We start from the raw sequence: 22,256 nt of genomic DNA on the forward strand, positions 1-22,256 counted from the left end.
AAATGTGTATTTTTTGTGACTATTATATATAATATTTCATAGTTATAACAAAAAATTTCACTTTTATTGCTTTTCTAACTTATAGTCTTAATTACTATTTATATGAGTTTTATGTAAAACTGTTTTTCACTGGAAGCATTTTGGTTCACGACCATTGACTGAAGATTTTACTTCATTAACTGTATATAAAGCAGTGCGCTCTACGTAATAAATTCTGTATTTGCTCATCTATTGTGTGGAAAGACAGTATATAAAACTTGAAAATACAGGAAAGAGGGAAAATAAGGAATGGGTCCACCAGTAGCATAGAAAGGAGAATGAGTGAAAAATAAAATGGCATTATATAGAAATGACTCTGCTAATGATATAAGAATATATTGAAAATGTTTTAAAGATGCTCACTGTTTATTCAAATATTTTTCAGAGAGAAATTAGACAACAGCTAGCAGAAAAAGCTAAAGCTGGAGAACTAAAAGTCGTCAATGGAGCAGCAGCATCCCAGCCTCCCTCAAAACGAAAACGGCGTTGGGATCAAACAGCTGATCAGACTCCTGGTGCCACTCCAAAAAAGCTATCAAGTTGGGATCAAGCAGAGGTAATTTCTTTTTTTTATTTTTTATTATTACTATTTTAAATTTATTTTTCTCATGGAATATATTAGTCTGCTTTTGTTGACACAACAAGATAACCACAGACTGGGTAGCTTAAACAGAAGACATTTTCTCACAGTTCTGGATCAAGGTGCCAACAGGGTTAGTGTCTGGTGAGAGCTCTCTTTCCGGCTTGCACACATCTGCCTTCTTGCTGTGTCCTCAAGAGGCCTTTGCACACGTGGAAAGAGCGAGGGAGCTCTGGTGTCTCTTTTCCTATAAGGACACCAGTCCTATCAGATTCATGTCCAACCTTGTGACCTCATTTAGCCTCATTACCTCACTAAAGGTCCAGTCTCCAAGTACAGTTACAGTGAGGATAAGGGCTTCGACATGACTTTTGGTGGAGACATAGTTTAGTTCATAACATGGGGTAAAGGAATGTTCCTTCTGGAATATTAATTATACATATGTAAGTATGTCGCGTTATGTGGAGGTTGAGTATAACAGTGGTCTTCCTCATTTTTTAGATGGATTATTTAAGTCTCTGACCACAGGTGTCAGATATATAATGCTACCGCGTTTCCTTCGTCAGTTGATTTTCCTAGAAACTTTTTTTGGTGGTAAAATGTATATAAAATTTACCATTTTTAACCATTTTTAAGTGTACAGTTCGGTGGTATTGATGACACAGTGTGTGTCAAGTACCACCATGATTCATTTTCAAAACTTTTTCATCACTTCAAGGAAAGTCTGTGATCATTAAGCAATAACTCTGTCCCCCTCCCCTTCAGATGACTTTTTTATGCTTTTCTCTGTGAAACCTGTAGTACCTCCTTAGCTGCTGCTTTTTTGGGGGGGGGGGGGGGGGGGTGGTTCGCGGGCCTCTCACAGTTGTGGCCTCTCCAGTTGTGGAGCACAGGCTCCGGACGCGCAGGCTCAGTGGCCATGGCTCACGGGCCCAGCCGCTCCGCAGCACGTGGGATCTTCCCGGACCGGGGCACGAACCCGTGTCCCCTGCATCGGCAGGCGGACTTTCAACCACTGCGCCACCAAGGAAGCCCTATATAGAATCTTTTGAAAGGAAAAAATACTGAGTCTTATTTGCAAACATAAAGCTAAATAGAACTCTTGGGTTGGATAGAGCATCCAACTTTAAAAGAAATATGTGAAAGTATACTACAAAACTTACAGAATTATTTAAATACAGATTTTGTTTTGCTTCACTAATTCACCTGCTGTTTTTGATATGATATTGTCTGCACTCGGCAGGTTCTTTTGCTTTCATACTGTCTGATGTCCTACATTGCTCACTACTTGTCTCTATTCAACTACCATGGAACCTTCAATCATTTAAGTCAACTTCTAATCTTTTTTCACTAATCTTGCCAGCATCAGAGCAAGAGTATTATAGATGTGATTATAAGTATAACCTCTTCTCAGGGATTTGAAATAATGTCGCAGTATCTAGTTATAATTACCCAGGTGATCCAAAACATGCTTAAATTAATTAAACACACACAAAATTGAACAAAAACAAAAATATTCTTAGTGGGAACTCATGAGTCTCTGTCTCTAAGCCCCAGTTTTGAGATGTGCTGGTATAATTAAAGGTGAAATTCTTGAGATCTTGACAGAGAAACAATGTTTTCCCAAAGTTACGGAGCCATTAGTGGCATAACCAAAATACATTGTTTTTTAAATTAGGGCTTTTTTCATTGCTCCAAATTAAATCTTTAAGTTATTTTTTGTCATAAACATATTTGCTGGAAAGTAGGTATCTTTTAAGCAGAAGGATAATCTATTAATCATGAACTAAAACATTTAATTTTTTTTGTTTGCTTAGCAGGTTTTCTAATTTTTATGTGGGTGTATGAAATAAATTTTTTTTTGCTCTGTTAAGACCCCTGGACATACCCCTTCCTTAAGATGGGATGAGACACCAGGTCGTGCAAAAGGAAGTGAGACTCCTGGAGCAACCCCAGGCTCAAAAATATGGGATCCTACACCTAGTCACACACCTGCGGGAGCTGCTACCCCTGGACGAGGCGATACACCAGGCCACGCGACACCAGGCCATGGAGGTGCAACTTCCAGTGCTCGTAAAAACAGATGGGATGAGACCCCCAAAACAGAAAGAGGTACTTATAGTGGAGTTTGGGTGTGTGCTTGGGTAAAATGTTGATTTGATGAGTGGTATGTTTATGGCCAAAATCTGTTCTCTCTGGTCCTAGGAAGACAGATAAACAGATGCTTTTGGGACAGGTAAAGAACTGAGCAGATGATATACCTAATTCTTTAACCTTCTTGAAGAGGTTTAAGATTTATTTTAGGAAGAACATTAGAAGAAAGTAAAGTTTGTAGGCCATAACCTCTTTTTTATTGTAGTATAATATATATAACATAAAATTTACCATTTTAACCATTATAAGTGTATAATTCAGTGGCATTAAGTATATTCACAGTGTTGTGCAACCATTACCTTTATTCATTTCTAGAACTTTGTCATCATCCCAAACAAAAACTGTACCCATTAAGCAATAACTTTCCATTCTTACTTCTCCCAGCCTTTGGTTACCTCTCATTTACTTTCTGTCTGTGTAAATTTGCCTAAATACCTTGTTTTTTGTGTAAACTCTCTAAAGCTGTATTTCATTAACTGTTTATGAGATTAGCGTTGGGAAGTTAAGATTTAACATTACATCTGCTATATTAAAATTTTATAAAGAATTTTTAATGATTGGGCAGAGTGCTTAACATGTAATGTAGGGAATTCCCTGGTGGTCCAGTGGTTAGGACTCGGTGCTTTCACTGAAGGGGCCCGGGTTCCATCCCTGGTCGGGGAACTAAAACTAAGATCCCACAGGCCGCACGGCACAGCCCAAAGAAACCCGGAAAAAAATACAATGGATGAGAGAGGCAGTATAGAATTGTACATGCAGAGTAATCTCACTCCATGGAGAAATGAAAGGTGGCCCAAGATACATAAAGTGGCTGTCTATGGGTTGTGATGTTGTGGGTAGTTGAAAAAATCCTTTGCTCTGTTTTCCTGTTCCTCGATGGTTATCATTTATTGTTTTTGTAATCCGTGGAAAAGATACAGTCAAGGAGAATAAATATGAAATGAAACATTAAAACTTAAATGTGTCTCCATTTTAGGAATATCCTGTTTCTGAAGTTGATCAGTTTAAGTATATTAGTTGTCTGAAAATAGTCATTTTTTGACAGTGGTTAAAATTTTAGGCTTATTCACTCCTTTTCTTTAAAGATACTCCTGGACATGGAAGTGGATGGGCTGAGACTCCTCGAACAGATCGAGGTGGAGATTCCATTGGTGAAACACCAACTCCTGGAGCCAGTAAAAGAAAGTCACGTTGGGATGAAACACCAGCTAGTCAGATGGGTGGAAGCACTCCTGTTCTGACCCCTGGAAAGACACCAATTGGCACGCCAGCCATGAACATGGCTACCCCTACTCCAGGTAGAAACTTTATCACTGGAAATAATTTTTTCCCCTTGTTAGTATTTTGAATTTTTTCTTTGTGGTTTTTCTGTGTGCCATTAATGCCTATTTTTAGCAAGAATAACAGGATGTAAAAAGAAGTCTTGGTTTGAGTTTATAATATAAACAATTAAATGTTAGAATGGATTTTAACTATCTTATATCCCAAGGATCTGTGTAATGATAAAAGTCTTGCACTACATAGATTGTTATAGAAATTTGCTTTTTTGGTAGGTCACATAATGAGTATGACTCCTGAACAGCTTCAGGCTTGGCGGTGGGAGAGAGAAATTGATGAGAGAAATCGCCCATTGTCTGATGAAGAATTAGATGCTATGTTCCCAGAAGGATATAAGGTAAAAACAGTGAATGAGTGTGGTGGTTTTTAGGATAGGGATTTTTTTTTGGCCACGCTGCGTGGCTTGCAGGATCTGAGTTCACCAACCAGGAATTGAACCCGGGCCCCGGCAGTGAAATTTCCGAGTCCTAACCACTAGACTGCCAGGGAATTCCCTGGATTTTATTTTAAGTATTCTTTGAAAATACTAACTGGTCAAGTTTGCATTGGCCTTGCTCAAATTTACTACTGCCGTTTCATTCTTTAGCTGTTTCCAGGTATATTTCATTTCCAACATTAGATCATGGTTATTTTACTTGGTGTCTCACAAAATCTTGTGTATTTAGTTCATGGGTTGCCAGTGGACACGAAGAATGTTATGTTCTCTCTTTACCATAGCAACTTGAAGTTCATTTTGAACTATAAAATCTTCTAGGTACCTGTTACTCAAGGATCTTTTGCTGGTCTAAAAGTGGTCATATAGCTGATGTTATAACCAGGGCTGGAACCTAAGTCATTTTGATGGCCTTTACAGAGCCTTTTCTGCCAATGCCTGTTGCTTTTTTAACAGTTTTTATGTATGTATTTCCCCCTACCCCCTCATTAGGTTTGTATTAGAGTATTTATTTCAAGTATGCATGACCTTAACTGCTTTATAACTTCTTGTACCCTCCGTGTAATGCTGTGGGTATAGTCACTCTCCAGCCTACTATTGACTGGCTAAGTGTTTGTCACAATTGCATTCATTGATTGGTTTATCAATAGGAGGGGGAAAATCCTCCTTTGTGAATCTTTTTTTTTTCTAATACAAGTTTTTTTCTTTTTTTTCCCTAAGAGGATAGTCATTACATCTTTTTCTTTTTAAAATTTATTTATTTTTGGCTGCATTGGGTCTTCATTGCTGCGCGTGGGCTTTCTCTAGTTGCGGGGAGCAGGGGCCACTCTTCGTTGCAGCGTGTGGGCCTCTCACTGCAGTGGCTTCTCCTGTTGCGGAGCATGGGCCCCAGGTACGCAGGCTTCAGCAGCTGCAGCACGTGGGCTCAGCAGCTGTGGCTCGCGGGCCCTAGAGCACAGGCTCAGCAGCCGTGGCGCAGGGGCCCAGCTGCTCCGCGGCATGTGGGATCTTCCCAGACCAGGGCTCGAACCCATGTCCCCTGCAGTGGCAGGCGGATTCCCAACCACTGCGCCACCAGGGAAGCCCTCCTTTGTGACTTTTGAGTGAATTTTTTGGGTTTAGTCAAATGTTGTGTATTTACAGGGCTTTGGTGAATATTTTGGTTTTAGTTTTTATGCAGTCACTCATTTTTGTAGAACGACTTAAACATTAAGATTTGTTTTTGTAGAGATTTACATGAATTTTTAATTTATTACTAAAATATAATATTTTATACATTATGTGCACTTTGAGCTTATTTCCATTTATATGACATTGGTTCACCAACATGTTTATATAGACTAATGTTTGAAAGTGATCAGAATTTGTAAGCCCACTTCGTGTATCCTCATTTCCCCACACTTCTAATACACTTAATTTAAATTTGATGAGAAATAGTAATACTTGTATATTTTAAACTTATAAATAAGATAGAAAAATGGGATTGTTAATTCTTGCCTCTAAGCAAAAAGCATCTTAACTGCAAATATTATTCATTTTTGTTATTATTCACTATGTAAAGTTAAGAAAATCCTAAACTGTCTTTTAACTGTATTAGGTACTTCCCCCTCCAGCTGGATATGTTCCTATTCGAACTCCAGCTCGAAAGCTGACAGCAACTCCAACACCTTTGGGTGGTATGACAGGTTTCCACATGCAAACTGAAGATAGAACTATGAAAAGTGTTAATGACCAACCATCTGGAAATCTTCCATTTTTAAAACCTGATGATATTCAGTACTTTGATAAACTTTTGGTAAGTGATAATACCAGAAATAAAATATTACTTTTTATTTAGAAGTTACAGTATCTCCACTAACCTTTAAACTTTTTACTTTTTACTGTTAGGTTGATGTTGATGAATCAACACTTAGTCCAGAAGAGCAAAAAGAGAGAAAAATAATGAAGTTGCTTTTAAAAATTAAGAATGGAACACCTCCAATGAGAAAAGTAAGTACCAGTTTATTAAATCATCATGTTCATTATAATTTTAGAGATTCACCATTTTATCATCAGAGCCTTTAAAATATGCTGAAGATTCTAATGCAATTAGTGGAATTATGTGGGGTATTGTATTAGTATCATATGTGGCTTGAAGATGGTTGATCCTTTAGGAGAAGTTAAGGAGTTTTATATTATACTCTGTGACTCTTTCTATTAAATTACCCTTTTTTAAAATTTATTTTTTATTGAAGTATAGTTGACTTACAGTGTTGTGTTAATTTCTGTTGTACAGCAAAGTGACTCAGTTATACATATGTATACATTCTTTTTCATATTCTTTTCCATTATGGTTTATCACAGGATATTGAATATAGTTCCCTGTGCTATACAGTAGGACCTTGTTTATCCACTCTATATATACCAGTTTGCATCTGCTAATCCCAGACTCCCAGTTCAACCCTCTCCCACCCCTCTCCCCATTGGCAACCACCAGTCTATTCTCTATGTCCCTGATTCTGTTTCTGTTTCATATATAGGTTCATTTGTGTCATATTTTAGATTCCACATGCAAGTGATATCATATGATATTTGTCTTTCTCTTTCTGACTTACTTCACTTAGTATGATAATCTCTAGTTGCATCCATGTTACTGCAAATGGCATTACAGTAAGTCCCCTACATACTAATGAGTTCCGTTCTGAGGGTGTATTCATAAGTCCAGTTTGTTCTTAAGTCCAACAAAGTTAGCCTAGGTAACCCAACTAACACAATTGGCTAGTTATATAGTACTGTACTGTAATAGGTTTACAATACTTTTCACACAAATAATACATAAAAAACAAAAAATAAAGCAGTTTTAATCTTACAGTACAGTACCTTGAAAAGTACAGTAGTACAGTACAGTACCTGGCATACAGGGGCATGTTTGCATCTTTGAAAGTTCACAACTTGAAGGTTTGTGTGTAGGGGACTTACTGTATTTTATTCTTGTTTATGGATGAGTAGTATTCTGTTGTATATATGCACCACATCTTCTTTATCCATTCATCTCTCGATGGTCATTTAGGTGTTTTCCATATCTTGGCTATTGTAAATAGTGCTGCCATGAACATGGGGAGGGGTGCGTGTATCTTTTTGAATTATATTTTTGTCCAGATATATGCCCAGGAGTGGGATTGCTAGATCATGTGGTAACTCTATTTTTACTTTTCTGAGGAACCTCCATACTGTTTTCCACAGTGGCTGCACCAACTTACATTCCCACCAACAGTGTAGGGGGGTTCTCTTTTCTCCACACCCTCTCCAGCATTCAGTTACCCTTTTTGAATTAACTGAAAACATTGAGCCTTTATCGCAAGAGTTCAGACTTCAGAGTAATTTTGATGGGAATGAACTCATGCTATTCTATGTAAGGTGTCTGAAGTTTACACTAAAATATTCAGTTACAGAAAACCGTGGAGTAATTAATTGGCTCATGCTTACAATAAAGAAAAATGCCTATTGCTCTTTTTTCTTCCAGGCTGCATTGCGTCAGATTACTGATAAAGCTCGTGAATTTGGAGCTGGTCCTTTGTTTAATCAAATTCTTCCTCTGCTCATGTCGCCTACACTTGAGGATCAAGAGCGTCATTTACTTGTAAAAGTTATTGATAGAATATTATACAAACTTGATGACTTAGTTCGACCATATGTACACAAGGTTTGTTCTCAATTTGTGTTTCCAATGGTTTGATTTTATTTATTTTATTTATTTATTGTTTTGGTTTGATATTTTTTAAGTAAAAGGAGTTAGTGGATTTTTTTTGAGCAGCTTATTATTAGGTGTATTTGTGAAATTTAAAAATTCTAAAAAAGTAACAGCTGATGTTACACATTCTAAAAAGGGAAATTTCAACCCCTTTAAAGATACTCAGTTAACCAATGTTAAATTTACATGCCCTCCCAGACCTTTTTCTTTGCATAAGCATACATACACAAATACATGTGTAAATAGATGTAACTTTTTGCGATCTTATATAGTGGGTTCATATTATTCATATTTTAAAATTTGCTTTTATTGATATTAGAATGAGAAAATGTATGTTTCTATACCATGCCATTTACTACTAAGAAGCATCTTTTTGCTGATGGTAATTATGGTTTAGAATTATAAAATGCAGATGGGCGTGTGTGTGTGTGTGTACTGTGTGTATTTTATAGTCTGTGTAGTTAACAGTGCTCCCAAATACTCATCTTTATGTGGGGTTTAAACTTGTGTGATTAAAATTCTTAATTTGTCCCTTGATTAACAAAGTCCTGGTAATTATAAATTCCCTTACATGTACTGTTACTTGAGCATTGCATCAGTAATTGCTGTGAAAATGTAGCTCCTTCTCTTTTTCAGATCCTAGTGGTCATTGAACCATTGTTGATTGATGAGGATTACTATGCTAGAGTGGAAGGCCGAGAGATTATTTCTAATTTGGCAAAGGTATTTATGTTTCTGGAGAAGAAAGTTTTATATATGTTGATAGGATTATTTGATTTTATTATTTTTTTTAATTTATTTTCTTTTTTTTGCTGTACGCGGGCCTCTCACCGCTGCGGCCTCTCTCGCTGCGGAGCACAGGCTCCGGACGTGCAGGCCCAGCGGCCATGGCCCACGGGCCCAGCCGCTCCGCGGCATGTGGGATCCTCCCGGACTGGGGCACGAACCTGTGTCCCCTGCATCGGCAGGCGGACTCCCAACCACTGCGCCACCAGGGAAGCCTGGATTATTTGATTTTAGAATAGAATGATTGAGGGTTAATGTTATCAACTCATGACTGTTGCTTTTTTCTTAAACTTTTAGGCTGCTGGTCTGGCTACTATGATCTCTACCATGAGACCTGATATAGATAACATGGATGAGTATGTCCGTAACACAACAGCTAGAGCTTTTGCTGTTGTAGCTTCTGCCCTGGGCATTCCTTCATTATTGCCTTTCTTAAAAGCTGTGTGCAAAAGCAAGAAGTCCTGGCAAGCAAGACACACTGGTATAAAAATTGTACAGCAAATAGCTATTCTCATGGGCTGTGCCATCTTGCCACATCTCAGAAGTTTAGTTGAAATCATTGAACATGGTAAGTTGTAGTATAACTGTCTTTTGTAAGACAGTTTCCTGAAATTTAGGCTACTGAGTTTTGGAGAGAGAAATGGAAGGTAAACTACATAAACACCATATAGTTTATGATTGGATTTGTAATATTAGCTGCTAATAGGCTGTGGTTCATACTGGCTTTTGCCTAATTTTGTCTAATGGGAACAGATTCTGCAGTTTGACTGAATGGTTAGATATGTTTCTAGAATCTGCATGATGCTATGGAAGTTAGGTAATGTTGCTTAGTTAAAACCTGTGTTTGGTTTTTTATAGGTCTTGTGGATGAGCAGCAGAAAGTTCGGACCATTAGTGCTTTGGCCATTGCTGCCTTGGCTGAAGCAGCAACTCCTTATGGTATCGAATCTTTTGATTCTGTGTTAAAGCCTTTATGGAAGGGTATCCGCCAACACAGAGGAAAGGTAGATTTACCAGTTTGATTTCATTTTTCTTTTTATTTCTACTCATTGAAGTTCAAGTGACTTAAAGCTAATTTACTAAGTATATATATATTTTTTATTTTAAAATAGGGCCTGGCTGCTTTCTTAAAGGCTATTGGGTATCTTATTCCTCTCATGGATGCAGAATATGCCAACTACTATACTAGAGAAGTGATGTTAATTCTTATTCGAGAATTCCAATCTCCTGATGAAGAAATGAAGAAAATTGTGCTGAAGGTAATTGTTCCAAATTGTTGCTGTTCCAGATTTGTTAATCTAAATGTGTTTCATGGTTCAAAGAGAATTTTATATCATTTAAAAAAAACTTGCGTATTAAACCAGGACTGTGATTACTATTATTATTTTTTAACATTTTAGGTGGTAAAGCAGTGTTGTGGAACAGATGGTGTAGAAGCAAACTACATTAAAACAGAGATCCTTCCTCCTTTTTTTAAACACTTCTGGCAACACAGAATGGCTTTGGATAGAAGAAATTACCGGCAGGTAAGCTTTTATCATAAAATAGTTTCAGAAATTCTTTCAACTGATCCTTTAGTCAGTTTGAATGCATATTACATAAGTTATTTTTTGCCTTGAGAACCTCACAGGTTGTTTGTGTTTGATTGTGAAAGGAGATGGATTTTAGTTAGCCAGTTAACTTCCATTTTGCTTTTGTATTCTAGGATAGATAGCCAACTATGAACTGACATTTTTGTCTAGTAAATGAACTGCTTAATCTGGCTAGGTGAAGCATGAATACAATCTTAACCTTAAATCTCCTTGACTTAGACTCATATTTAAATGTTTTTGGCCACCTTTTTCTTAAAGTTTTAATAGTAGGAGCCATCTGTCCTCAGCATGCTTACTAGCTAAATAGTATCTTTAGAATATTCCATTTTCATGATGTCTCTTTATTTCCTTGGAAAAGCAGTAAATTAAATGATTTTTCCTCCTCTTTTTAGTTAGTTGATACTACTGTGGAGTTGGCAAACAAAGTAGGTGCAGCAGAAATTATATCCAGGATTGTGGATGATCTGAAAGATGAAGCTGAACAGTACAGAAAAATGGTGATGGAGACAATTGAGAAAATTATGGGCAACTTGGGAGCAGCAGACATTGATCATAAACTTGAAGAACAACTGATTGATGGTATTCTTTATGCTTTTCAAGAACAGACTACAGAGGTAATGATACTAAACTATTAGGCAAGTTGCCACTGACTTTCATATTTGTAAAACATATTTTCAAGTAAATATTATCACCAAAGAGTAATTAAATTTGAAATAATTTTTAAATGCTCATGTTCTCATGCAGTTGGCTACAAAGAAATACTCTTCTACCTCAAATTTTTAGGTTAGATTTTTGGAAACGGAATATAAGTATATTTCAACTGTTTAGTCACAAACTGAATTCTTGTTCACATTGAATGTAGGTTTTAAATTTAACTTGGCTTTTTTTTTTTTTAAGGACTCAGTAATGTTGAACGGCTTTGGCACAGTGGTCAATGCTCTTGGCAAACGAGTCAAACCGTACTTGCCTCAGATCTGTGGTACAGTTTTGTGGCGTTTAAATAACAAATCAGCAAAAGTTAGGCAACAGGCAGCTGACTTGATCTCTCGAACGGCTGTTGTCATGAAGACTTGTCAAGAGGTAAACTTTTATATCAGATTCTTATTTCTTCACCAAAAGGAGTAATGTAAACAGTAACATTTCATCATCATTATTTTTTTATTACAGGAAAAATTGATGGGGCACTTGGGTGTTGTTTTGTATGAGTATTTGGGAGAAGAGTACCCTGAAGTATTGGGCAGCATTCTTGGAGCACTGAAGGCCATTGTAAATGTAATAGGTATGGAATTTGTTGGTCATGTAAGAATTTTTTGGTTTGTATTTTAAAGTTTCTTCGGTATTTTGAAAGTAAAATAGAGAATCCTATTTAGGAGTTGACTAATGAATGTCTGATACTTTTTTTTTTAACCACTGAAAATTACAGTTAAGTTGGGATGTCACAAGAATCTTATCTCCCAAAATCTATTTATATTTTACTTTAAAAGAGAGAAAGAGGGCAAGTTTAGGACCTGCAAGAGAGGAAGAAGTAGTCAAAACTCAAAAAACTTTGAAGTCATGGGATAGAGGGCCCTAAAAAAATTGTGTGTCACCTGAAATATATGGGAGAGGAGGTGGTGGGTGGAGAGAACTCTAACGTTTTATATTATATATTTATTCAACCTTGAATTAGTAAATGGTTATGGTAGGTTTTCCTGCTTGCTATTAAGTTCAAGGAACAATAACCAGAGAGAAAAGTGAATTGATCAAGTGACCTCATTTTTATTTAAATCCAATTCTTTTAAACTGTCCTTTCAGTTCTTTATCCAGTTAAAACAGAGGTGTATTACAAATGCTCTTGGGTGTGGAGAACAAAGCTTTTCCTCTTTAAGGGCATTATGATGGAACAAACAAATGGTCTCCTGTTTTATCCTTCATTATAAGTGAATGTAACTATTGCAAAAGTAACTTCTATGGAGTTTAGAGGGACAGAAATAACCTATCAAGAGGTTGAAATAGCTGGCTGTGATAGCCACTATTTTTCTCAGTAAGGGGTTTTTATACAGTATAGGAGGTCTTCAAACCATCGCATTTACATATAATCCCCAGTTCAGCCCTTTCCTCTCTACTTGGAGATACTTGCCAAAAATCAGTTACTTGGCCACTGTGGGGCTCTGGTTTGCAGGGAATTGTAAACCATATTGTTGGTCAGAGAAACATGGGAAAAGCAATGGAGAGAGAATCAGAGCAAGCAGTTCTAGTTAGAGCAAGAGCCCCTGCCAGCTGCCTCCTTTTTTCTCTCTTCATAGGTGTAAATACCATCCAAGTATGCCCTGCATTGCAGGGAGACTGGAGATCTGTTTGTTTTGCAGTTAAAGGGTAAGGGGGCCCTTTCTGGAAAATTTTGCTTTAATTTACATGTCTACCTCTGGCTTATATTGTTGTGTATGGCCGGAACATAAGCTGTCCCCATATTTAAATGTCAGTGTACAAATACATTTCAGAACCAAATAAAACTTTTTTTTGTTGTTGAGTATCCATCATTCTTTAAACCACTTCACTAATTTCTTTCATTTTTATGCATAATCAGAAGTTGTTAATAAAAAGTTAAAAATTCTGCGTTTGATCTGAAGCTGGGGCTTTTTCTTTATATAGGCAGCTGTAAGTTTGTATTTATGCCTAGTCACGTATATTACATTGTTAAATAAAAGGGTAAAATGAACAAAGGTTGCAGTTCATGTGTTAATTGATAGTGTGTTTGACTTCTGTTAAATAGGTATGCATAAGATGACTCCACCAATTAAAGATCTGCTGCCTAGACTCACCCCCATCTTAAAGAATAGGCATGAAAAAGTACAAGAGAACTGTATTGATCTTGTTGGACGTATTGCTGATAGGTAAGCAGATTACCTAAACATTTCAATAAGCAGTATTGTTTTTCACATTTAGCCACTTTTTATTCACTTTGCAAATTTGCTTATTGTTTCTAATGTAAGTATATATGGTCAGGCTAATATTTCAGTAATATTTTCAAATTTGAATGGTAATGAGGGAGTGGCAGTATATTTTTAAAACTAAACCATCCTTTCTGAGCAGTAATAATAATTTTATTTAATGCTTAAAATGAATTGGTAATCATGTTTTGAGAACTGAATTTGCAGATTTACCTTTTAAAACTTATTGTTACAAAAAATTTAACTTTTTTTTTTTTAACTAGGGGAGCTGAATATGTGTCTGCAAGAGAATGGATGAGGATTTGCTTTGAGCTTTTAGAGCTCTTAAAAGCTCACAAAAAAGCTATTCGTAGAGCCACAGTCAACACATTTGGTTATATTGCAAAGGCCATTGGGTGAGTATTATTTACTTCTGTGTATTTTTTTTTTTTTTTTTTTTTTTACTTTGTAATAGACCCATTGTAGTGTTAAAAGGTGCTTCTATTTCTGTAGAATCTCTTTTAAGGCAAGGTATGAGTAATGCAGTTAGAATAGACTTATGTTTTTTAGAATAGACTTCAACCACTGACCTTCAATTTTTGAAATGTTTTCTTAAATGTTAAATTGAATTAAAATAGATGGAACAGTTTAAAATTTCATTTAGTCACACTTCACTATTTTCAGAAGAGGGAAACAGTACCATTTCAAAATAATTTCAAATTTTGTTGGTCCTTTTAGGATATTGCTTACAATATTAAGGCCAGTTCTTAGTAAAACAATTAACATAATTCAGCTTTCATGTTAATGCTTTATGTGTTTTAAAAATATTTTTCTAAAATTAATCCACAGACAACTGAATGATAGCTATTTTATTAGATAACCTATGGTTATTTGCTTCTGCTCCACCAAACTAGAAGAAACAGTCATTGTAGAAAATGAGATACTTATGTATATGTGGCTTAATAACTAAATATTTTCAAGCAATAAAACATAACAAAAGTTGGATTATTTAATTAGAGTCTCCCCACCTGCCTTTTGGTAGCAATAATATTTTTTCATCTGTGATGTAGTTAAGAAGTTGGCAATGAATAGCTGTTGTTAACTTTTTAGTTCCTGTGTCCCTTTAAATTTGTGGTAGAATAAATGCTTAAAGAAGGAGAATAAATGTGGTAAAGGTGTGTGGGAGGGAAGATTTTGGAAAACAGATTTTGTGTGTTGTGGCATGGGAGACCACAGTTTATATACTACTGTAAGGTTGCCTGCTCTGGTGGCCATGTTCTGACCACTCAAAGAATTATTCAGTCTAAACATTTAATGAAATTTCTTTTTGTTTCAGGAAATATACTAAAGACTGTAAATTATATTTGAAAATGAAGCCATTTGAATTTTTTCATTAAAATGAACACTTTAAATGAAGTTCTTAAGTAGAAACCGTAATGCCAGTGACTTGAAAGTATTGCATTTTAGCATAAAATTACTAAGTTTGCAGTAATTACTTAGCATGAAGTTCCATTCCTTTGATTATTTTTCTTCCCTCCAAAAAAATTTTGACTTGTAAACTAACAGTTTGCTGACACATTTATTTTTTTCCAGCCCTCATGATGTATTGGCTACACTTTTAAACAACCTCAAAGTTCAGGAAAGGCAGAACAGAGTTTGTACCACTGTAGCAATAGCTATTGTCGCTGAAACATGTTCACCCTTCACAGTACTACCTGCCTTAATGAATGAATACAGAGTTCCTGAACTGAATGTTCAAAATGGAGTGTTAAAATCACTTTCCTTCTTGTTTGAATATATTGGTGAGATGGGAAAGGACTACATTTATGCTGTAACACCACTCCTTGAAGATGCTTTAATGGATAGGTAAGTGACTTGAACTAAATGCAAGAAAATAGTTATAATTCTTCTTTTATTTTAGAACTTATGGAAGTAATTATTACATGACCTATTTGTTGTGATGTAGTTAAAGAAGGGACTGCTAGCCTGGATTTTTATGAAACTATAAATAAATATGACTATTATCTCTAAATAAGATAGATGCTATAGTGGTTCCCCCAATTTTTTTTCCAAGTGCCCCCTCCCTGTTTTAATAGCCCCCCGCCTTTGGCCACGCGCGCGGCTCGTAGGATCTTAGTTCCCTGACCAGGGATTGAACCCGGGCCCCGGCAGTGAAAGTGCTGAGTCCTAACCCCTGGACCACCAGGGAATTCCTGATCAACTTTTGTTTTAAAAATTAAAGTCAAATATAATTAGAGGAAATGTTGAGCATGAGCTTATCGGTATGGCAAAGAGACCTGATCTTTTTAGCTTTTTGTTATGGCAGATGAAGCAGAGGTTTCTGTAAGGCTTTTGAACTACTGAACATAGCCTGCCAGAGGTACACTGTTCCCACTGCAGGCCCCCAGTTATTCAGGTGGTGACCACCGATAAAGTACTGCTTGAAGTGAGTCCTGATACCAAGAAACATTAGTTGGGAAATTTACTGAGGGGGAATACAGCTTCACTTCAGTCTATGCCTAATAGATTATTACAATAAATAAGAGAAATAAGGATGCTAGTAACTAAGTTCAGATTTTTTTTCTCTTATACCTTTAAGGTACTCTTCCTGCCTTTGAGGGTAAAGAGTGTGAACTTGTTTTTATACCCTTCATAGACGCGTTATCTGATGCTTGTAGTCAGTTGAATAATTGTGGAATAAATAACTCAATGACTTGTCATAAACATAAGTTCATTTAAAACATGGGAGGTGATAAGAGTTCTTATTTCTGGGTTTGAAAAAATTATTGGTCCTTCTCTTCCTTTCCCTAAATTGAGTTCTTGAATGAACCTTTAGAAAAAATTGACAAGGGAAGAGATTTAGTCTCAATTTAGTTATCTATTGTATTGAATTACTTTCAAAAGTTTTAAGTTTACAGAGTTTAAAATGAGATATTACTGTTAATCATTCGTATGTAAGAATCATGTGTTCTCTCTCATTTTTGGTAGCATATAAAATGTACACTGTGCTCGGCTTTCTTGCTTATATTACTTGCAAAGAAAAATATGGTTTATTTTTGAGCCAGAGTGAGGTTTGAGTCGTTAAAGTTCTCAAGTAGAATCATTAGTCACTCTAAAAGCATTCTGTATCAGATACATAAGGTGTGGGGATGACTGCATCCATTCCATGCACTGAATTTGTGATTTAGTTTCTAACGGGCAGGCACGTATCTTCTGTGAAACTAAGATTGTATCTTAACAAAGAGCTTTCTCTCCCTCTGTTACAGGGACCTTGTACACAGACAGACGGCTAGTGCAGTGGTGCAACACATGTCACTTGGGGTTTATGGATTTGGTTGTGAAGATTCACTGAATCACTTGTTGAACTATGTATGGCCCAATGTGTTTGAGACATCTCCCCATGTAATTCAGGCAGTTATGGGGGCCCTGGAGGGTCTGAGAGTTGCTATTGGACCATGTAGAATGCTGCAGTATTGTTTACAGGTAGGTCAAAGATTTTTAAAAGAGTACTCATTGAAAAAAGTAATTTTAGTTGAATTAAGTCACTGTTCCTAATTATCAGTAGGGTGTATTTGTGCCATACGGGAGAACAGTTGTGAGGGGAGGGAGGATTAGATTTTGTCTTTGCCCACTGCAGTTTTGTGCAGTTGCCATCTTGTTTTCTCTCTCAAAGGGAAATGCTTGCAACCATTTCTTTATGGTTTGTTAGTTGTGTTAAGGTTGTGTATTTCTTGAAGTAATGTAGCCTTTTAATTATTCTAGGGTTTGTTTCACCCAGCCCGGAAAGTCAGAGATGTGTATTGGAAAATTTACAACTCCATCTACATTGGTTCACAGGATGCTCTCATAGCACATTACCCAAGAATCTACAATGATGATAAGAACACCTATATTCGTTATGAACTTGACTATATCTTGTAACTTTATTGTTTATTTTGTGTTTAATGCACAGCTGTTTCACACCTTAAACTTGCTTCGATTTGGTGATGTAAACTTTTAAACATTGCAGAACAGCATAGAACTGGTCATAGAGGAAGAGCTAGAAATCCAGTAGCATGATTTTTAAATAACCTGTCTTTGTTTTTGATGTTAAACAGTAAACGCCAGTAGTGACCAAGAACACAGTGATTGCACACACTATTCTGGAGGGCTTTCATTTTTAATTCATCTTTATGAAGATTTAGAATTCATTCCTTGTGTTTAAAGGGAATGTTTAATTGAGAAATAAACATTTGTGTACAAAATGCTAACTTGTGTGTGTTTTTTGAACATGACTTGTAAAATACAGAACTTTGATAAAGTACTGGTTTGTGTAGAATAAGTGGCTTTATATCATTTTCTGTCACCTGGTTTATAGAAAGTAGCAGAATACAAGTGATATAAAGTGATGGCATCTTTGTCAAAATTCCATTGTTCTGTTGATAATGACATTGAGAAGAGTAGCTTTGGGGGTGTTCACCTCAAACTAGCACAACCCTTCCATTACCATAGAAACTATAGCATCTTTGCTGAACTGTCTTGAATAATATTATTTTGCACTTACATAGCGCCTTTCATCTCTTGATTTCTCAAAATGCTTTATGAACATGCTTAAGGGAAGTGATTCAAGTCATATCCAACTCTTGACGATTCTGTGTAGAACGTGGGGAAAGTGTCTTTACTTTAAAACTGCCTTGTACCTATTGGGAGTGCGGCTACTACCTAAGTAATGCTAGTTAGAATAAGACAATCTTTGGGCTCTTTTCCTATGTCATAAGCCACTATTCAACAATATATTTAGTAAATACCTGTTAAGCACCTACTGTATACCAGCCACTGTGCTTAGTTGTAGGGATGCAAAGGTGCTTTTGACATGCCCCTTGCCCTTAAGAAATGCAGTATAATGGAAAAGGGGAGACGTCTAGTTACAGATTAGTTATGTACTGCTATTATACAATGGTAGCAGCTGAAATGTCTAGGTTTGCTTAGTTTTGCATTTAGTAATCAGATAATGAATTGATCTGTAGGTGTCAAACATAAACTGAAATGCCATTTAAATCTAGAGGAACCAAGCATTAAGGCAGTAATTTTTTATATATAATAAAGTATATCTTCAGTTTTCCCTAATTTTCTGGTCAAAAATTTCTTAGTCCTTCACTAAAAATTTTTTAGTCCTTCACTTGCCATAGCTATTTTATTTTGTCTCCTTTTGTAATAGTATTGAATACTTATGTGCAGTCTAATGGGAAATGAGCTTCTGCAGCAGCGTAAGCATAGGATGACTGCCACAGTAAGTAAAACCAATATACTGAGACTAGGAGGTTTATTGATTGAACTGTTAATACTTAGGGCTCCCTGTTGTGGAGGCTTACTTGAGAAACAGCTTATAATTGGCTGACTTGTACAGAATTGATATTGAGCCTTAGCTGACCCTCCAGGCAGAATTTGTAACTCGTTTCTTGTGTGACATAACTTTGTGACAACATGGTAATGTGTACTAAATTTCCAAAATTATCTTTTTAGAAGTTTTTGTAATAATAGCCCCCATACAACTTTAAATCTTGCTTTTCTCTGTATTCGATGTCAGATGACCTTCAGTAATTACTAATCATGAAAATTGAATACAATGGATTTCAAAGGGAAAATTTGGTTTTAAACCAGTCTTGGGGAAATTTAGTTACATTTTCGCTTCAGGTACTTGTATAACTTGAATTTGCTTGGGCCCTTGCTCTTTATGTAAAACATCTGTGCTTTGTAGTGGCAGTGTGGAGCAAAGGAGGCTTTACCTGTAAGTGACTTTTTACTGATACAAATTTGAGGACAGAGAGGTGAGGCAAATACTGAGGCCTACGATCTTGAAAGTTGGGACCAAATCGAGGCTCACAAATGTTTGGATTATTTTACATACTTATTTGAATAAGGAAAGCATTTTGTGAGATACTCATGTGAAAGACGCTATGTGAAGTTTTAACTATCTTTCAAAGACTTTTTCTTTCGCACTTTCCTTTGGTGTTTCTTAAAGCCAAACTTAAGCAGGAAGAAATTAATGTTCTTAAGGGGACAGTAGGTGGGTCTTTCTGTGGGCTTTTGCTGGTTTTTCTGTGGGCCCTCTAATGGAAATGATCTCTTTGGCTGTTCAATTTTTTTCTTATTGTATTTTTTAAATTTGTTGTATGGTGCCCTGTGAGCATCAAGTACCACCAGATGAATAAAACTTCTTATATCTAAAGTCTTAGAGCAGTTTTTAATCTTAGTTGACTTTGTATTGTTCCTGTACTACACTCTGTTGTGGTTGTGCCATTTTAATAATATTGAGCTCTTTGGGTTGTTTTCCAAATATGGGAACTTAGTATGGAAAAACTGAAGAACTTTAAAAGAAACTGAAAAAGACAATTGCAGTCATGTAGGCTCAGTTGTTGGGTTCTTTGGTGTTCAGTGCTTCTTAAATCCCACAAGGTTACATAAAGCAGGAACTACAGCTGTCACAGGGTTTTTCAACCTTGGCGTTATTGACATTTTGGGCCAGACACATCTTCATCGTGGGTCACTGTCCTGGGCATTGTAGGATGTTGAGTAGCATCCCTGACTACCCAGTAGATGCTAATAGCACTCCCACCCCAGTAGTGATGACCCAAAATGCCTCCAGATATTGTCTCATGTACTCTGGGAGGACAAAATCTCCCTAGCTTGAAAACCATTTTGAAACTTGTTTAAGCAGCACTCAAATATGTCTGGTAAACAACAAAGCATGATGTAAAAAGTGTTTCATTTTCGGCAGCAGTTACCTAGGAAGGAACTAGATTTAGTATTTCACAAATACTTAAACACCTACCTTGGGCAAATCTCCGCATCAGACCTGGGACCAAGAAGCTGAAAACATGTAAAATGTTGACTGCTTTCTGGTCCTCAGAGCATCTTGTGGCCGAGTTGGAGCCAGGTGCACAGCACTGGGGCAGGAGCGTCAGCTTCTCGGTGCTCTACTTTGAATGCAGTTGTTCAGCGCCCTGGTTATCACCTGTGAGAGGTGGGGTGTGTGGTATGGCTGGAGGAGGAGGGCAGGCAGGAAACGGAGACCCTTGGCTCTTCTTGTTAAGAAAATGGATAGGAAGCTGTGGAATGTAAGGTGAGTCATGGTGAATTTAGATTTGCGATGCGGTCATGAAGATTTAGTAAATGCGAGAGAGTAGGTCAATGACGTTTCTAGTGTTCGTGCTAGAAAAGCTAAGTTTTAAATTATTCTTAACGGTTTTATCATTTTATAATACAAAAAGATTATAAAAGGACAGCTTGCGTGTCAGGTTAGACAATAGACTTGTTAAATTTTTTTGGAATTAAATTTTTTTGGTTTTTTGTGGAAGGAAATTTTTAATGGGCAACAGGCTCTGGAGGGAATTTGTGTTATCGTGGAGTATCTTTGTGCTAGGAAAAAACAAATAGGAGAAATTGTTAATTGTTCCTGTATCTAACTCCCTGCCAAGCTTAAAAATTTTCAAATATTGAGAAAAGTTGAAAGAATAGTACAATGAACACCTGTATATCCATGTAAATTCAGTAGTTAAAATTTTGCTGCATTTGCTCTCCTTTTTTAAATAATGTAATTTCATGAAACAATTTTCTGTCAGTATTACTGCAGAGAAATTTAGGACCAGATAAAAAGGATTAGCAAATGGTTAGCAAAAGAAAACAGGTAACTGAATGAGTTTCTGATGAGTTGGAAGTCAGAGCACAGATGGAGGAATTTTCTTGGACAGGAAGAGAAACATCTTTCCCTGAGTCCATAAGGAAGACAGCGATGTGGTGGGATGTAGGCATGAAAAGTTTGTCCATGGCGTATCAGAGAGCATTGAAATATAGAAGTAGTTTTACTGCTATTTTAGAAACAAGTAGACATAGTAAGGAAAATCAGACTTACAAAAAATTCAAAGCCCCCCAAATTTTAAAACCTGGTAAAGTTTAACAACTGGTGTCTGTAGTATATAATGTGTATACTGTGTAATATGCAACTGGATGCTCTGTATAGTTTTTGATCACCGAAGCATAATCTACACACTTGGGAAGAAAATCAGCTCCAATATGGTCACCAAGGGAAGACTTCGGATGCCAGATGTCTAGGTCATTGCTACTGAAAGTGTAGTCTGGAGATCAGAAGTATCAGTGTCCCTAGGAGTTTTTTAGAAATACAGACTCTACCCCAGACCTGAAAGGATCTGCCTTTTAGTAAGATCCTGAGGTGACTTACATGTACATTAAAGTTTGAGAAGCCATAGTCTAGGGTACCACTCCATTCCTGATGTGGTAATGATATGGAAATAAGGGCCAAAGTTCCTATTATAGGTATGAAAGCAAGTTGGCCTATAGACACAGATAGCCAAGAGGTGGTCAGAACAACCCCACGATGGTACCTTGCTGAAATGTGGGTGAAATCAAAAGGGAGGGAACGAAAGAAGGAGAAATGTTTGTTTTTTATGGTAGAGAATTGCTTTTTCTAATAAGGCTGTGCTATGGACTGAATGTGTCCCCCCAAATTCATGTGTTAAAACCCTGATCCCTAATGTGATGGTATTAGAAGATGGGCCTTTGGGAGGTAAATAGGTCATGAGGGTGGAGCCCTCATCAATGGGATTAGTGTTCTTATAAGAAGGGATATGATGACACAAATGAACTTATCTACGAAACAGAGACAGACTTACAGACACAGACAACAGACTTGTTGCCA

The 22,256-nt window shown here is 36.6% G+C and overlaps 1 protein-coding gene across 6 annotated transcripts in view; it reads left to right on the top strand.

Moving 5' to 3' along the window:
* SF3B1 (splicing factor 3b subunit 1) overlaps window positions 1-19,769 on the top strand; it is a 35,826-nt gene extending 16,057 nt beyond the window's left edge. For 2 of the 6 annotated variants that reach the window (XM_029224654.1, XM_029224655.1), the window contains 20 exons: window positions 425-595; window positions 2,494-2,731; window positions 3,859-4,071; window positions 4,327-4,448; window positions 6,142-6,339; window positions 6,432-6,533; window positions 8,047-8,226; window positions 8,911-8,997; window positions 9,358-9,628; window positions 9,919-10,064; window positions 10,173-10,319; window positions 10,461-10,586; window positions 11,045-11,266; window positions 11,550-11,732; window positions 11,820-11,931; window positions 13,405-13,525; window positions 13,846-13,977; window positions 15,155-15,427; window positions 16,828-17,044; window positions 17,324-19,769. In XM_029224654.1, the coding sequence (XP_029080487.1) occupies window positions 425-595; window positions 2,494-2,731; window positions 3,859-4,071; window positions 4,327-4,448; window positions 6,142-6,339; window positions 6,432-6,533; window positions 8,047-8,226; window positions 8,911-8,997; window positions 9,358-9,628; window positions 9,919-10,064; window positions 10,173-10,319; window positions 10,461-10,586; window positions 11,045-11,266; window positions 11,550-11,732; window positions 11,820-11,931; window positions 13,405-13,525; window positions 13,846-13,977; window positions 15,155-15,427; window positions 16,828-17,044; window positions 17,324-17,482 (3,420 nt within the window). In that variant the 3' untranslated portion in view covers window positions 17,483-19,769. Of the gene's footprint in view, window positions 1-424; window positions 596-2,493; window positions 2,732-3,858; window positions 4,072-4,326; window positions 4,449-6,141; window positions 6,340-6,431; window positions 6,534-8,046; window positions 8,227-8,910; window positions 8,998-9,357; window positions 9,629-9,918; window positions 10,065-10,172; window positions 10,320-10,460; window positions 10,587-11,044; window positions 11,267-11,549; window positions 11,733-11,819; window positions 11,932-12,937; window positions 13,008-13,404; window positions 13,526-13,845; window positions 13,978-15,154; window positions 15,428-16,827; window positions 17,045-17,323 lie in introns of those variants that run through there. The other 4 variants (XR_003793841.1, XR_003793842.1, XR_003793844.1 and 1 more) reach the window with 4 other exon arrangements.
* The last annotated feature ends 2,487 nt before the right edge of the window (window positions 19,770-22,256 follow it).

The sequence above is a fragment of the Monodon monoceros genome, unplaced genomic scaffold (genome assembly GCF_005190385.1).
Source record: "Monodon monoceros isolate NGI ecotype Baffin Bay Population unplaced genomic scaffold, NGI_Narwhal_1 Super_Scaffold_16, whole genome shotgun sequence".
NCBI lineage: Eukaryota > Metazoa > Chordata > Mammalia > Artiodactyla > Monodontidae > Monodon > Monodon monoceros.